The sequence below is a fragment of the Phacochoerus africanus genome, chromosome 8 (assembly GCF_016906955.1).
Source record: "Phacochoerus africanus isolate WHEZ1 chromosome 8, ROS_Pafr_v1, whole genome shotgun sequence".
Taxonomy (NCBI): domain Eukaryota; kingdom Metazoa; phylum Chordata; class Mammalia; order Artiodactyla; family Suidae; genus Phacochoerus; species Phacochoerus africanus.
Window position 1 is genome coordinate 95,180,556 of NC_062551.1, and position 15,540 is coordinate 95,196,095.

A 15,540-nucleotide genomic window follows, 5' to 3' on the forward strand; every position below is an offset into this window, starting at 1 on the left:
GGAAACCTCCCGTCCAGCTGTTCTAGGCAAGCACTAGAGGTGGGACATTTTTAGGAACAAGATTTCCATGAAAAATTAGTGAAATGTCCTGGAGTGTGGAACTGGGTAAAGAGAGTCACTCCTTTATCTGACAGTCAGTGGGGGAGGGGAGGGAGAGGCCACCTGCAGATTTATTTTCAGTGGCTATGGCTTTGATTGAAAAGAGAGATTTTCCAAAAGCCGATGTTCTGAGAAAGTATTTTCCGGCACCTCTATTTCCCCCTTGTTGATGGTGCAGACTCAGCCTGCTTTGGCCAGAGAGTGGCTTAGGGCAGCCCAGAGGGCTCTGGACAGTGATGACAGCCCTCACGGCAGACCTGAGCCCATGAGGTATAGGTGCCCCCTCTGGGCCTGGTCCCCCGTGTGAACAGGAATGAGTGACAGCCCAGCCTTCCTCATGGGGCCATGGAAAGACTTTGTAAACAGTCAGGCAATGGACTGGGAAGGACAGAGGTTCAACGGGAGTTTGGGATGAACCTGACTGACGTGCCAAGACGTGAGATCCTCGGGGGACCGTGTCAGCTATCCCAAGGCCATGAGGTGGAGGGGAAGAGATTGAGTAATCGTCCTCTAAATAAATGTAATCACTTGCTCATTTATCTACTCAGTCATTTATCAAGTTCAATGTATTAACAAATTTATCAAGTTCTTAGTGTCCATCAGACTCTGCCCTGACCAGTGGGAACACAGCAGTGAACAAGGCAGAACAAGAGAGTGTGTTCACAGTCTAAGGGGGAGACAGAATAGAAACAAACGAAACAAGTAAAATAGGGGATGTCATTTCCACTGTAAGGGAAATATAGAGCGTATGGATTCACAAGGATTGGAAGGGGCAGGGGGGCTTGTCCTTGGGTGCTTGGCCCAGCCTGTGATAAGGAAATACATAAGCGCAGATGTGCATATTCTTTTTTTTTCTTTCTTTCTTTTTTTTTTCTTTTTAGGGCCCCACCTGCAGCATATGGAAGTTCCCAGGCTACAGATCAAATCAATGCTGCAGCTGCAGTCTACACCACAGCCAGGGCAACACCGGATCCAAGCTGCATCTGCGACCTATGCTGCAGCTCTTGGCAATGCTGGACCCTTAACCCACTGAGATAAGCCAGGGATCAAACCCGAATCCTCATGGACACCATGTGGATGGAGTTCTTAACCTGCTGAGCCACAAAAGGAACTCCAAAATGTGCACATTCTCACACGGTGTTAGTAGGAATAACGTGGAGCGGAATTTGGCAACTTCCTTTTGCAATACGCTGGCAAAATTATATATGAATTTACCCTTTGACACCAAATCCCAAAGACACACCAGCGAAGATATGAAAGCACATTCACAAAGCTATTCATTGGACACAGGGAGTAGATGAAGCCACTTCTGGCTCCTGAGGCACCTTGATACATTTATTTTCCACAAAATCATAAAAGCTGTCAAAAATTTTCAATCACTGAGCCACTTTTCTGTCTGGGGAAGCAGTAACAAATGAATTTACTTTCTGGATTGCCTTAGAACAACAATAAAAAAAAACGGTCCTGATTCACCAATGAGTGTTACTTGGGTCCCTGGCCTTCTCCTCCAGCCCCTGATAAACCACCTCTGGACTCCACGGTTGAGGAAAGGTCCCACTGTGGGCAGGAGTCAGCCTCCATCACCACAACAACCTTCCATGTTCTGCCTTTTCACGTCTGAGACCCCCCACCCCCGACTCACTGGCTGGATCCCCAGATCCCACACCCCGTGGCCACCTGTCCAACACCTACATAGGCTTTAGCTATTCTTGTGCAAGGGACAAAATTTAGATGGAGCTCCCCAGTGGCTCAACGGGTTAAGGGCCCAGTGTTGTCACTGCTGTGGCACAGGTTTAATCCCTAGCCCTGGAACTTCCATAGATGCAGGGGAGGGGGGGAACTTTAGAGTCACTGGACAACCTAAATCTGCTCTGTTTCTATCCTTCTTTTTTTTTTTTTTTATCTTTTTAGGGTTGCACCCACGACATATGGAGGTTCCCAAGCTAGGGCTAGAATAGGAGCTGTAGCCACCGGCCTACGCCACAGCTATAGCCCTCCCCAGAAGCTGCTCTCTCCAGGTGCCCCATCCTACCAAGTAGAAAGACTACTTTCTTCTTGGTCCAGCTGTAAAAGTCCCCTTGCCCCCCTCCTCTGATCCCACGCAGATCAGCGTGTGGTCTCTCCCCTCCCCATCCCAGGGGCTCCCTCAACCTGGTTCATCTGCCTTCTGGACGGTGACCATCCAGCCCCTCATATCCCAGGGCCCCTCTTTCCATGGGTCCCTGGTCCCCAGGACAGCAGCTCAGCATCCAGCCCCGCAGCCCCTGGACTGGGGCGTCCTGCTGGTCTGGGAGTGGCTTCCACGTCCCTGCGGGCCGTCATCCAAAGCCACCCGTGTTCCCACTTTGCTGCGGGACTCACCTGTGTTCATGGCCCAGCCCTGAGGTGAAGCACAGGCTCCCCTGGGGTCCTGGAAGCCGATGGGCTGGGCCCAACTGGCTGGTCCCACCAGTAACAAGGCCAAGGGTCCTTGTGACCTAAGACAAGACCTGGGTCTCTTTGGCCACCCAGGTCCCCAGGGGACCTGCAGAATCCATCATCTACCGGTTCTGCCTCCTCCCACCCAGAAATCTCAGCGCTGCCAAGAGCAGGCCCCTGGCTTCATTTCTGGGGTATTTTTAGTCAGTTCTCATTACTGACTTTTTCAAGAGCTGTTTCCATAAATGGCTCTGCACTCATAATTACCCGTCCAGGCCTCAGACGGCTTCAGAGCCCAAATTAAAAGGGGACACCCGCACGCTGCACCACATCAAGCCCGCCAAGGTCAAAAATAGATCCAAGAAGATGTGAGCAAGAAGGATGCGGTTCCTCCAGTTCAAATGGAGAAAGAACGGAACTGTGGGGTTTTCCAGAAAGACGTGGTCACCGTGACACATCCCCTCTCTCCTGTGGGGGATGGCTTCCGGTGAGGAGGTGGCGGGTGTCCCTCCTGCCCTGTGCCCCACCCCTGGAGGAGCCCTGTCAGCGGGCAGGGAGGGCACACATACTTTGGTGGGAGCGGACAGGGCTTTGCGGCAACCCTGCCTGGATGGGGAAACTGAGGCCCAAAGGGGCAGAGGCTGGCCGGGGTCACAAGTCAGGTCCAGGGCCCTTCGAGTGGACTTGAAGGCTTGCAGCCCATGTAGAATGAGCAGCCCTGGCCTTCCTCTGGGTGGTGATACTGGGATGGGGGGGGGGGTCACCTGCCCACAAGCTTCTTCCATCCACAGGTGCCTGAGAGGTGGTCCGCTGAGGTCACTGTCCTCTAGGCAGGACCCTGCGAGGACTCGGGTCCCAGAGGAGGGCCCAGGGGGAAGTTGCAAAGACAATGAGGCTGGCTCTGCTTCTGTGCCACCTGACCGGGCCCAGCTCTTTCACCCGGCTCTTGGGCTCCCTGCCTCCCACGGCCTTCCTCTCCTTCAGCTTTGCCAGCCTGCCCTGAGCACCTGCCACATGGGGGTGGGGGAGATAGGGGGATGGTGCTATAAGAGTCAGATCTGGTTGGGGCTCTCAGGCTGCTCGTGTTTTCCTGGGTGTGGGAGTAGGAGAAAGCATGGCTAGATGTGTCTCCAAATCAGACAGGCAGAAAGGGACTCAAATCCTAAGAGACAGCCATGAGATGAAGGATGAGGGCTCTAACTGCAGCGATGGGTTAGGGAGGAGGGGTCAGAGGACACTTTTCTAGAAAACAGAGTTGAGAGTGGTGGAGGAAGCTTGGCAAACAGAAAAGGAGGACAGCATCCCAGGTAAAGGCACAGAGGTGGGAAATCATACACCAGCTCCCACTTTTTAAGCACTGAGCTGTGTGTCAGGCACCATCCTGGGCACATTACACACACCATTTTGTTAATGCTCCCCTGTGTTAGTTAGCAATAGCTGTGTAACAAATGATGCAAATGCAGCAGCTGAAAACACACAGCACTTATTATTTCATGTGGTTTCTGTGGGTCAGGAATCCAGGCATTTAGCCGGGTGGCTCTGCCTCAGGGTCTCTCATGAGGTGACAGTCAAGCTGTTGGGTGGGACTGTGGTCTCTGGAGACTTGACGGGGACCAACAGATCCACTTTGGAGTTCACGCCTGTGACTGAGGGCAGCAGGCTCTCCGAGTGGGCCTCTCATGATATGACCTTCCCTCTGAATAGATCATCTCAGGGGAGAGGGGCAGAGCCCAAGGTGGAAGCTGCAGCCTTTTACATCCTAATCTTGGACCTTACAGCATCACTATTGTCACAGGGACCAGGACTGGCCCAGTGTGGGAGGAGAGGACACAGGGGTGTGACAACCAGGAGGCAGGGATCATTGAAGGGCATATTGCAGCCACCCTGCGAGAGAGGCGTTCTTCACCCCGCTTTATAGCTGAGAATGAACAATCAGGGAAGCTTGCCGATCTGCAGCCCCCAAGTGGGATTAGAGTCTAGATGCGTCTGCCTCCCATGTCTAGATTCTTTGCCCCCCCACCCCAGTCCCGCTAGACTAGACTGCTGCATGTCGAGGGCCAGGCTGGCCTGCAGGGCCATTCGGCAGGGAACCAGAGCCAGGGAAGCCATGAGTGGAATTTTCCCGTGAGGAACTGGAGTTCTAAGAACAGACAGAGCTTTTTCACCTCCCATGCCTCCCTGTGCCTGGATGTCTTCTCCTCTCACCTTCTTCTGACTAAGCTCTCCCCTCCTTTCAAGGTCCTGGGCAACACCACCCCCTCCCAAGGCTTCTCTGTCCTCCTCTTCTGGCCCTATTCATCGCCCACTAAGGAGAGAGGGACTTGGTCTGTCTTCTGCCATACTGAACCTTCATGCTTGTCTCTCTCTCTCTCTTTTTTTTTGTCTTTTGTCTTTTTAGGGCCACATCCATGGCATATGGAGGCTCCCAGGCTAGGGATCAAATCAGAGCCGTAGCCACTGGCATAGCATTGCCAGATCTGCGTTGCATCAGCGACTTACGCTGCAGCTTGCAGACATGCTGGAACCTTTAACCCACTGAGCGAAGCCAGGGATCAAACCCACATCCTCATGGATGCTAGTCAGGTTCTTAACCCATGGAGCCACACTGGGAACTCCCATGCTTGTCTCTGAGTGGGTGAATGGCCTGGATAGTGGCAAGTTCGAGATTTGTGCCTCTAACAGGTGGATGGACTGACAGGCACCAACTGTATATATCAGCTAATTGTCTGACTTCCAGATGCCAACAAGTTCATCTTGCATCATTTCTCTCCTTTGCCTTTTCCCATCCAGCAGTGTACAAACAGTGTCTCCTGTGAGATCAGCCGTGTGTTCTCCAACCTCAAGAAAGGCATCTGCTTTGTGTCTCCCAAACACTGGGTCTGGGAATTGGCATTCTGGCCCGAGGAGTACTCCAGTGTGATCATGTGGTTCTGTCTGTTTTAGTGGAGGCCCGTCCTTGCACGCAAAACAACCTGACTGATCACTGTCTAGGTCACCTCATGCATCAAAGGCTTATAGCTCCCTGGCATCCTGGGGTCTCCTGGGTCCAGTGGAGGGTTCTACTGGGTTCTGTCTTTTTTTTTTTTTTTTTTTTTGGTCTTTTTGCCATTTCTTGAGCCACTCCCACAGCATATGGAGGTTCCCAGGCTAGGGGTCTAATCGGACCTAGCTGCCAGCCTACACCCAGAGCCACAGCAACTCCGGATCCGAGCTAAGTCTGCGACCTACACCACGGCTCACAGCAACGCCAGATCCTTAACCCACTGCAAGGCCAGGGATCGAACCCGCAACCTCATGGTTCCTAGTCAGATTCATTAATCATTGCGCCACGACAGGAACTCCATGGGTTCTGTCTTCAGGTTCTGGAAGCTACTAGAAGACAATTCCTGCTGCTTTTATAAGACAGCCTTTGTTCTACTGAGTGGAGCTCCACAGATGAACACAAAATACTAGAATGGGAGGGGAGCCCCATCCCCTAAGGCCAGGCCCTCTGCCCTTGTCTTCTCTTGTTTCAGGTTCAGAGGCATTATTGGTCCCTCCCTGAAAGCCCTTGGCCTCATGTCTAAACTAGAGTTTCACCCCTGTGGCTGAGAAAATTCCAGCCCCCATTGGGTGGTGCACTTAACCTCTTGAGATTCTAGATCTGGGATCAGGACTCACAGCTGAACATCAACTAGCTCAAAAAAATGTGGGAGACACATAGTTCTGCCCACACTGAAAAATGAAATGGTCCCCTGAGCCCAACGCTTCCTTGATTTGTATGATATGTAATGTTTTGTTACTTTGAAATTCTTTTGAAACCTGGAGAGAATGAATCAGGAACATATCTGCCAATTGTAGGTAATACATGCATTATTTTGCCAAAATAGAAGGAAGGGAGGAAAGAAGGAAGGAAGGAAAGGAGGGAGAAAAGTTACCAGGAGCTGGGAATAGAGGAGATAGAAAGAGGTTGATAAATGGGGAAGAACTTTTGGCTTTAAGTTGAATAAAGTCTGAGGAACTAAAGTAAAACATGGTGACGCAGGTGATGACACTGTGCTATACGACTGAGATTTGCTAAGAAAGCAGAAATTAAATGTTCTTACACACACACACACGAAAAGATAAGCATGTGAAGTGATGACTGTTAAATAACTGGATGGGGGGTGTTATATGTACATTAAATCATCCTGATGCACATGTTAAATATCTTCCAGTTTTATATGTGAAGATACCTCAACCAAGCAGAAATAAAAATAAATAAATAACAGGTAGACAGAAACAAAGAGAAATACTTTGGGGCATATGGTCACTCTAACAGTCAGCTTTTATGATGGATAAAGATTTTTTTTTTTTCTTTTTAGGGCCACACCTGCAGCATACGGAAGTTCCCAGGCTAGGGTTCGAATTGGAGATGCAGCTGCCGGCCTATACCACAGCCGTGCCAATGCAGGATCCTCACCCCACTGAGCGAGGCCAGGGATCAAACCCACATCCTCATGGATATTAGTAAGGTTCTTAACCCACCGTGCCACAATGGAAACTCCAGATTTTTTTTTTTTTTTTTTGGCCGCACCCATGGCATATGGACGTTCCTGGGCTAGGGACTAAATCCAAGCCACAGCTACAGCGATGCCGGATCCTTAACCTGCTGTGCCACAGCAGGAACTCCAGGATTTGTTGTTAAGTGAAAGACAAAATGGCAAAATAGTGGGCATTTTGGACCCATTTTGTAAAAAATAGTAATACAAATGTTAGTATCTCTATTGATAAAATACTAGAGCTGCTTGGCCCTAGAAGTGATGGGAGCTTCATGGAAGAAATAAAACACTGGTTCTGTCTGAGATAGAGGATTGTTAGGGACTTTCATAGTACATGTTTCTAAACATGTGATCCCAATTTTCCATAATGAGATTCCATAATGAATCTATATGATATGAGTTATCTACAATGAGCATGCATCAGTTCTATAAATCCTCAAAGATTTTTTTTTTTTTGGCTTTTTAGGGCCACCCTAGAGGCATATGGAAATTCCCAGGCTAGGGGTCCAATCAGAGCTACAGCTGCCAGCCACAGCCACAGAAACGTGGGATCCGAGCCACATCTGTGACCTGCACCACAGCTCAAGGTGACGCTGGATCCTTAGCCCAATGAATGAGGCCAGGGATCGAACCTGCATCCTCATGGATCTTAGTCAGATTCATTAACCTCTGACCCATGAAGGGAACTCGCCCAAAGATATTTTTAAAATAGCGTTCCTAGTTTACAATGCATGTTCATATTTAAAACAGTCCAATTCCGCAGCACATATTGCAAATGATGAAAACTGAGCTGAGGGGAGAGGCGACCAGCTGTGCAGCCTTGGGAAAATCACCCAACTTCTCTGAGCCTCATGTCATCTATTTAAACAGGGATGTGACAGTAAATGTGAGAGGAAATGAAAGGACAGGCGGGGACGTCCTGGGCATGTGGTCATCTCTGGGTGTCACCTCACCCAATCCCTGAACAGCCCCTGGGGTGGGTACCATGAGCATCTCAATTTTACAGGGAGACAGAGGTTCCGCGAGGTGGACCAGAGAGCCCAGATCACACAGAGAAGAGGGGGCAGAATCAAGATGCAAACTCTGAGTTCCAGGTTAGAACCCCCGGCCCCATCCTGCCTGCCTCCCATTGTCCCTCCCCTCCTGGTTTCCAGACAGGGGTGTCACTGCCTAGACCTGGTGACAGTCACCTTGTAGTTGACATACTGTTATTTGTCTCCCACTAGAGGGTCACCTCCACAAGGGCAGAGACTTTGTTTCATCCCCGTTACATTCCAGTAACTGGAACTGAGCCTGGTTCAGAGCAGGTACCACACGACTATGTTGAGTGAATTCAAGAAAAAATGAAGGAATTCCCTAGTAAAGAACCAAAGAGGTGACCCTGGGTTCATGGAGGCGAAGGGTCACCCCTTCAAGGTCAGGGGATGAGCAGGACGTGGGCTCAGGGCCCTGCCCCTCCCGAATCCAACAGCCTCAGCTCATCCCCACCCTGTCCACACAGGCGGAGACTGTGGGGCAGGCCAGCGGGGGGGACGTGGCTCTGACCACAGCCCTGGCCCCCAACACGGGCCCTGTCAGTCATGACATGGCTCCTATAGCATCTGTTCAGACACAGGCCTGACCCCAGATGGGAGGCCTGACACCAGAACCCATGCCTCGGGGTCCTACAGGTGCCCCTGATGGTCAGGGGCCCAGCAAGCACCAGGCTTGGCTTCTCAGGAGCCAATGAGGCTGACGGCAGAGGTGGAGCTGGAGGCCATGGGTGTGGGAGCCTTGGCGTGGGCGCTGACGCCACAGCAACTCTGCTATTAGACTCCACAGAGGTTTGGGGGCTTGGGGCTGGGCCTCCAAAGAAGGAAGCACCCCTGGGAGGTGTCTAATCCCCCACATCAGCCTAGGTAATTGCCAGGTAAAACTAGTCCAGCTGAAGGAGTTTTACCAGTGCAATTAGTATATCAGGATAAAGAAGGACCTTCTGACAGCCGGCTGGGCCCACTCACAGACCAGGCTTCCACAGAACAAAGATCTGTTTGTTCATCCACAGCTCAGAGGCCTTAGATCTTCAAGGAACACACAGAGATGGTGTGGGAGGAAACTGGGATTTGGAATCCACAGCCTGGATGATGCCATGGTTGTGCTGTGTGTCCCTAGGCTGTTATTTAACCTCTCTGAGCCCATGAAATGAGGCTGGTAAGAGCTCCACATGTTTCTGCATCGATGAAACAAGGATTTCTAAGGCTATGTAACTTCAAATGCTAGTTTCTATTCTAAAAATAGAAACACCTCTGGTTGGCTTTTTAAACCTGTTTCTGGGTTTCACATGTCTGTAAGGCACATGGGGACACTTCCATCACATCCACACCAAGGACGGACAGCTGCTGAGAGGGACTGAGGTCGGGCCGAGGGCCAGGTTCACTCTAAAAAGGGGGCTGACTTTCTGCCCCTCCCCCTCTATCAACCAGTCACAGCACTCTGAGGATAGGTCACTAGCATACTCCTTTTACAAGGAGAGACTCAAGGCTCAGAGAGGGTAAGGGACTTGCCTAAGATCACACAGCAGAGGCAGGAAGGGAACAAGGTCCATCTCAGCTCAGGATGCTGCTCCATCCACAGCAGCAGCTCCCACCAGGGCTGTGCACCCCCTGCCCCAGGGATGCTGGGGGAAGGGGGACATGGGCTAGGCAGTGACTCACTCTGGTGGACAGCTCCTCTGGGGGCATTCTCAGGAGGACTGCATCCACAGCTCTTCTTGGTCCTGAACCCCAGGTCAGCTTGTCCCCAGCACAGAGCTCTGCCTCACTTCCACACAGGGTCACCTCTGTCCCCTGCCCTCTAACCAGGAAGGTGGCATCCAGAGCCCACCAGCCTGAGTCCTATGCCTGGCACTGGGCTCTCAGCAGAGATTAACGGCTGCTCCCTGCTGCTCAGTCCCCCACCTGAGCCCCCACCAGCTCTGAGTCGGGGGGACAGGCCTCCTTGATGTTCCCCTCTCCTTGCCCTACTGTAGGAAGCAAATGGCTGAAGGCCCCCGGGTTCCTCTGCCTAAACCCCTCCGAAAGCTCTATCCTGAAAGCCTGCCCTCCTGATGCAGAAATGTCACCTCCTCGGGAACTGGATGCAGGACCAAACAACCTGGGCCTGTCCTGGCCTGGCCACATAGAGGCCACGCTCTCCTGGCTGTGACATTGCCTCTGTCGGTCTCACTGTCCTCGTCCAGGACATGGTGTGAATATCGGGTCTAACAGGGCTGATGGGAGGGTTAAGGGCGATGCTGTAGGTGAAGAGAGTCTGGTGGCCTTGGCAAGGGTCCTCTCCCTGTTCTGGGCCCAACAGGTGTCCCCACCCGGGGCTGAGATGCAGTCCTTGGGTCCCCAGGTCTATCCTGGTGTCTGTCTCGGCCCAGACTCCTGCACCTTGCTGGCTGCAGACAGGAGGCCAAGTGGATGAAGTACACATGTTCCTGAATGTAGATGCAAGAGTTTAGGGCTGGAAAAGGTTCTACTTGAGGACGTTAAGGGTACATGGCTCCAGGATTTAGAGTATAATTTCTGCAGAGGGAAAGCTGGGCTTTGCTGGGAGAGCAAAGTGGGTCCAAGCTGCCCATCGTGTCATTCAAGGGGCCTGGACACTCATTCCTGACAAACCAAGCCCCAGGTGTGAGCCCAGGGTGACAAGACACAGTCCCTGCCCCGCCAAGCTCAGAGTCTAGCCTTCCCCACAGCCCCCGAAGCCCCCCATGTCAACATGCCCACCCCCAGGCTCTGGGGCTCTGGCCCAGGGAAGAGGCTGCTGGGGACTCAGAACATCCTGGTCCTCATCTCGGCTCTGGTCACTTTGATGCTGTGACCAGGGTTTTCCACGCTGAACTTTGTCCCTCCCTTCAGTACCGACCTTATCACCGTGACAGCATCACAGCTTCTGTTTACCCATCTGTCTCCCCACGACCGGACTGACTTCCTGGCACTGCCCAGGTCGCTCCCACAGTACATGGTTCTTAGCCTTGGGTGTGTTGGGAGCGGGTGAGGGTACACGGCCCTGGGACTCATCCTCCTCTGTCCCACAGCTCTGCGACCCGCACACCCCTGGGCGCTTCCCCCTCCCTTGGGTCCTTGTCCACCACAAGATGACTCTCAACCTCCCCCACCCTCCCCCCGCTCCCGGCTCCTGGCAGCCCTGCCCGAGGTGGTGCACACGCCCCTGCAGCCTGCGTTCAACCCGCCGTCCCCCACGCGCCTTCTCGCGGGGTCGCCGCCGCCCTCCGCGTGCCCGCTCTCACCCATGTTGACGAAGCTCATGACCAGGTCTGCCCGGCCCAGGCGCCGCTCGGGGGCCCCGCCGTCCTCGTCGTCGTCGCCGGCCATGGCGCGGTACAGGTCCAGCATGAAGAGCGGCGCGGACGCGGGCAGTCCGGCGCCGGCAGGCGGCGCGCGGGGCCGGGGCCGCCCGGGCAGCCCGAGCACCGCCAGGATCTCGCGCTGCAGGTCGCGACGCTCACGTGGGCCCAGGCGACTCTGCGGGCAGCCGGGCGGGGGTCGCGGGCCGGGACCGCAGCCGCTCAGCGTGCACAGCACCAGGCCCAGCAGCCAGAGAGGCCCGGGGCGCGCGGCCATGGCGGGACCGGGGTAACCTCACCACGGGCGCATCTGTTCCCGGTCACTCCTGGGGCCGTGGCCGCCCCGACGGCTAGCGGCGGGCGGGGCCCGGGGAGGGAGGGCCGCGGCGGGCGTGGCCGGCGGTCGCAGCGCAGTCCTTAGAGCTCCCGGTGCACGGCGCCCAGCTCAGCGACGGTCGCGGCTCCGGGCCGTCGAATGTGGTGGCACAGCCTCGGACAGAGGCTCCTCCAGGGACCAGGGACTGTTAGGCTAATCTGTCTGTTTCGCCAGGCCTGTTAATCCGCCTGCTGTGGAGGCCGTTCAGCGCAGGGGCGGAGGGTGAGCTCCCGTCGGGGTCAGAGAGACGCGGACCCTCAGTCTTTGGCTCTTGTCTGGACCAGAGGTTGCCTCTCTTTGTCGGAGTTGCACCCGTCGGGTTCCGCCCCCTTTGGACTTGACCAATAGGGGCACAGGGGCGGGGCCAAGGCCATGGAACCGAAGCGCCCAGAAGGGGGCTGGGTGGCAGGCGGTGGTGCCCCCCCCCCCCCAGTTTCGAACCGCTGTGAGTGGCGGGAGCGACCATTGAAGAGTCCATAGCCCGGCATTCCGGGGCTTCGAGATCGTCTTGGGCTCCCCTTCTCCCCGCTGATTGCGTTGTAGGGAAGACGCGGGGACCCTGCCTGGGGAGGGTAGCCGCGCGGTCTGGGGAAATCAGATCGCGCCGTCCTGCTGGGCTAATCCCTGAGGCTCTGCCCTGGCGGGATCCCAACTCTCGGTTCCGCCCACAGAGTGACCCGGTAGCCCAACTGGTGCTCAGAGTGTCCACCCCAGTACCCGGTGTAGAGGTAAGTGGCCCCGAGGATGCCATCCAGGACCGGAGAGTAGGGCTCATCCCTCTACCAGCAGGAGCCAGGCCCATGTACCCCGCTACCGAAGCTCCTCGCCGGCCTCCCGGCGCCTTCCCCGCGGTCCCTTTGAGTGAGCCGTTAGGGGCTCCTCCGATGTCTGACACCCACTCGGTCCCTGCTCCCGGCGTGCCCACCCGCCTGGCTCCGTGCGCTCCCGGCCTGCGCCACTGGCGGACCGTCCCAGCTGCTTCGGTGGCTGTACGGTTACCGCAACCCTCGCTGTGCGCCCTTCGGACTCGGATGCCAGTAGAGCCCTGCGTGAGAAGGGCGCACCAGCCTCCCGCCTCCAGCCTCGGGTTCACCAAGCAGCTCCGGTGCCCTTCCGGAGTTTTGCGCTTAACTGTCACGGCCCCTCAGCTTCTCACGGAAACTCCTCGATTGACTCGCCCTCCTCTGCATAGCCTGCTATTCCCCAGGGTTTTCTCACCACATTTATTCATTTATGGTTAAGGTGCTGCGCTGGGAGGAAGTGACACTTAAACTGAGCTCTGAAGACTGGAAGAAATCGGTTGGGATGAAGAAAAGACCAGTGGGAAGAGAGTATTCTAGCCAGAGGAAACAACGTGTGTCAAGGCTCTGAGAATGGAGGGAACATAACAATGGCAGGTGACAATTAGTACTTACCATCGACCAGCCATTTTCTGTGTGTTGTGTATCAGTTCTTTCATGTGGCTACATTGTCATGGGGTAGATATTGAAACACCTGAGTTTTTCGTTTTGTTTTTATTTTTGTTTTTGTTTGTTTTGTTTTTTCTAGGGCCTCACCGGTGGCATATGGAGGTCCCAGGCTAGGAGTCGAATCAGAACTGTAGCCCACGGCCTACACCACAGCCACAGCAATGCAGGATCCCAGCCAAGTCTGCGACCTACACCACAGCTCACAGCAACACCGGATCCTTAACCCACTGATCGAGGCCAGGGATCGAACCCACAACCCTATGGTTCCTAGTCGGATGTGTTAACCACTGAGCCATGACAGGAACTCCTAAACACCTTTTTAACAGATGAGGAGACTGAGGCACACAGAGGTTAATGGACTCCCCCCAGTCACACAACAATGAAGCTGGGCTGGAGCAGGTTGGCACAAGCAGGTGAACTGTTCAGTGATGCCTGGAGAGCCTGCGGGGCAAATGGCCTGGCTAAGGGTGAGGCTGAAGGGGCTGACAAGGGATGGACCAAAAAGGGCCCTGCAGGAAGGCTGCATGTGGTCTCTGGACACCTGTTGATCCTGGCATCCTAATGTAGATTCAAGATTAAACTTTAAAATTAGGGACTTCCTGTTGTGCCTCAGCAGGGTGAAGAACCCAACGAGTATCCATGAAGATTCAGGTTCTATACCTGGCCTCACTCAGTGCGTTCAAGGATCCAGTGTTGCCATGAGCTGTGGTGTAGGTTGCAGAGAAAGCTCAGATCAGGCATTGCTATGGCTGCAGCGTAGGCTGGCAGATACAGCTCAGATTCAGCCCCCAGCCTGAGAACTTCCATATGCCTCAGGTGCAGCTCTAAAAAGCAAAAAAACAAAAACAAAAATACAAAAAAACAAGTGTTTGTTATCGAGTGGGAGCAATGAACAGAAACACAAAGCTGTGTTGGAGTGTGGGGGTCGGTGGCTAGCAAGCCTCACTCTCTGGCTCACTTTCGCACCAACCATGAATGCAAATCCACTAATTTTCAGTAATGAAACCACAAGGTTAAATTCATGATCACCAAGACCCACTCTATATAGAATATGAAAAAGAGATAATAATTTAAAAGAGTAGAGAGGGAATTCTCTTGTGGCACAGTGGGTTAAGGATCTGGCACTGTAACTGCAGGGGTTTGTGTCAATATTAAGCCACAGGTTGCTCTCCCGCCCAGGAACTACCACATACTATAGGCCCAGGCATTAAAAAAAAAAAAAAAAAAAAAGCGCAGAGAGAACAGTTTCCTATAAGAAAAATACTGTAGGAGTGGAGTGGAGATTATTTAGTGTTATTATTGATACATGTAATCTTTGCATTTTGTAATCTGAGGACATAGATAGATCATAGATATTAATACCACCACAGGATCCTGGCCTAAGCTCCTGTGTCATGACCAGGTCAGATCCAGAGGGTGGCCTTGGAGTAGATGCAGCATAATGCCTCGCTAAATGATCATCGAGGGGCCTCAGAGGTGCCTCATTCACCTTCCTGGCTGCACCCAGGTTGCTGGGAAAATCCAGTTCGTCATGCTCCCAAGGTGTGCTTACATGGCAAGAAGAAACGTAATGAGACAATCCTGTCTTCATGGGGAATCTCCAGCCAAAGACTCAGGTCACCTCCTGTTAATGTACTAAATGCTCCAGTTAAAAGTCAGAGATTGTCATACACACAGCCATTTGGCACATGAAAAGATACTCATCATCACTACTTATTAAATAAATGCAAATGAAAACTACAGTGGGTATCACTACACACCAGTCACAATGGCCATCATCAAAAAGACTACAAATAATAAACGCTGGAGAGGGTGTGGAGAAAAGGGAACCCTCCTACACAGTCGGTAGGAATGTAAATTGGTGCAACCACTGTGGAAAACAGTAAGGAACTTCCCCGAAAAACTAAAAATAGTGTTGCCCTATGATTCAGCAATCCCACTCCTGGGCATATACCCAGACAAAACTATAATTTGAAAAGATACATGCACCCCTATGTTTATAGCAGCACTATTCACAATAGCCAAGATATGGAGACAACCTAAATGGAGACAACCTATATATATAATATATATATATATATCTTTATCTATATATGTACATACATAGATAGTGAACTATTACTCAGACATAAAAATGAATGAAATAATGCCATTTGCAGCAACATGGGTGGGCCTAGAGATTATCATACTAAGTGAAGCAAGACAGAAAGAGAAAGACAAATACCATAGGTCAACACATACATGGAATCTAAAATACAACGCAAATGAGCATATCTACCAAACAGAGACAGACTCACAGACACAGAGAACAGAGTTGTGGTTGCA

General features: G+C 52.8%; 1 protein-coding gene and 1 long non-coding RNA gene across 2 annotated transcripts in view; one reads left to right on the forward strand and one right to left on the reverse strand.

Annotated features, from left to right (window-relative positions):
* LOC125134336 (bone morphogenetic protein 8A) overlaps nucleotides 1–11,647 on the reverse strand; it is a 29,235-nt gene extending 17,588 nt beyond the window's left edge. Inside the window, exon 1 of the mRNA XM_047793482.1 lies at nucleotides 11,314–11,647. Within this exon, the coding sequence (XP_047649438.1) occupies nucleotides 11,314–11,647 (334 nt within the window). The remainder of the gene's footprint in view (nucleotides 1–11,313) is intronic.
* Nucleotides 11,648–12,188: 541 nt separating this feature from the next.
* Nucleotides 12,189–13,174, forward strand: LOC125134420 (uncharacterized). The gene is made up of 2 exons (XR_007136629.1): nucleotides 12,189–12,474; nucleotides 12,989–13,174. It is a non-coding gene; the product is annotated as an uncharacterized LOC125134420 (long non-coding RNA).
* The last annotated feature ends 2,366 nt before the right edge of the window (nucleotides 13,175–15,540 follow it).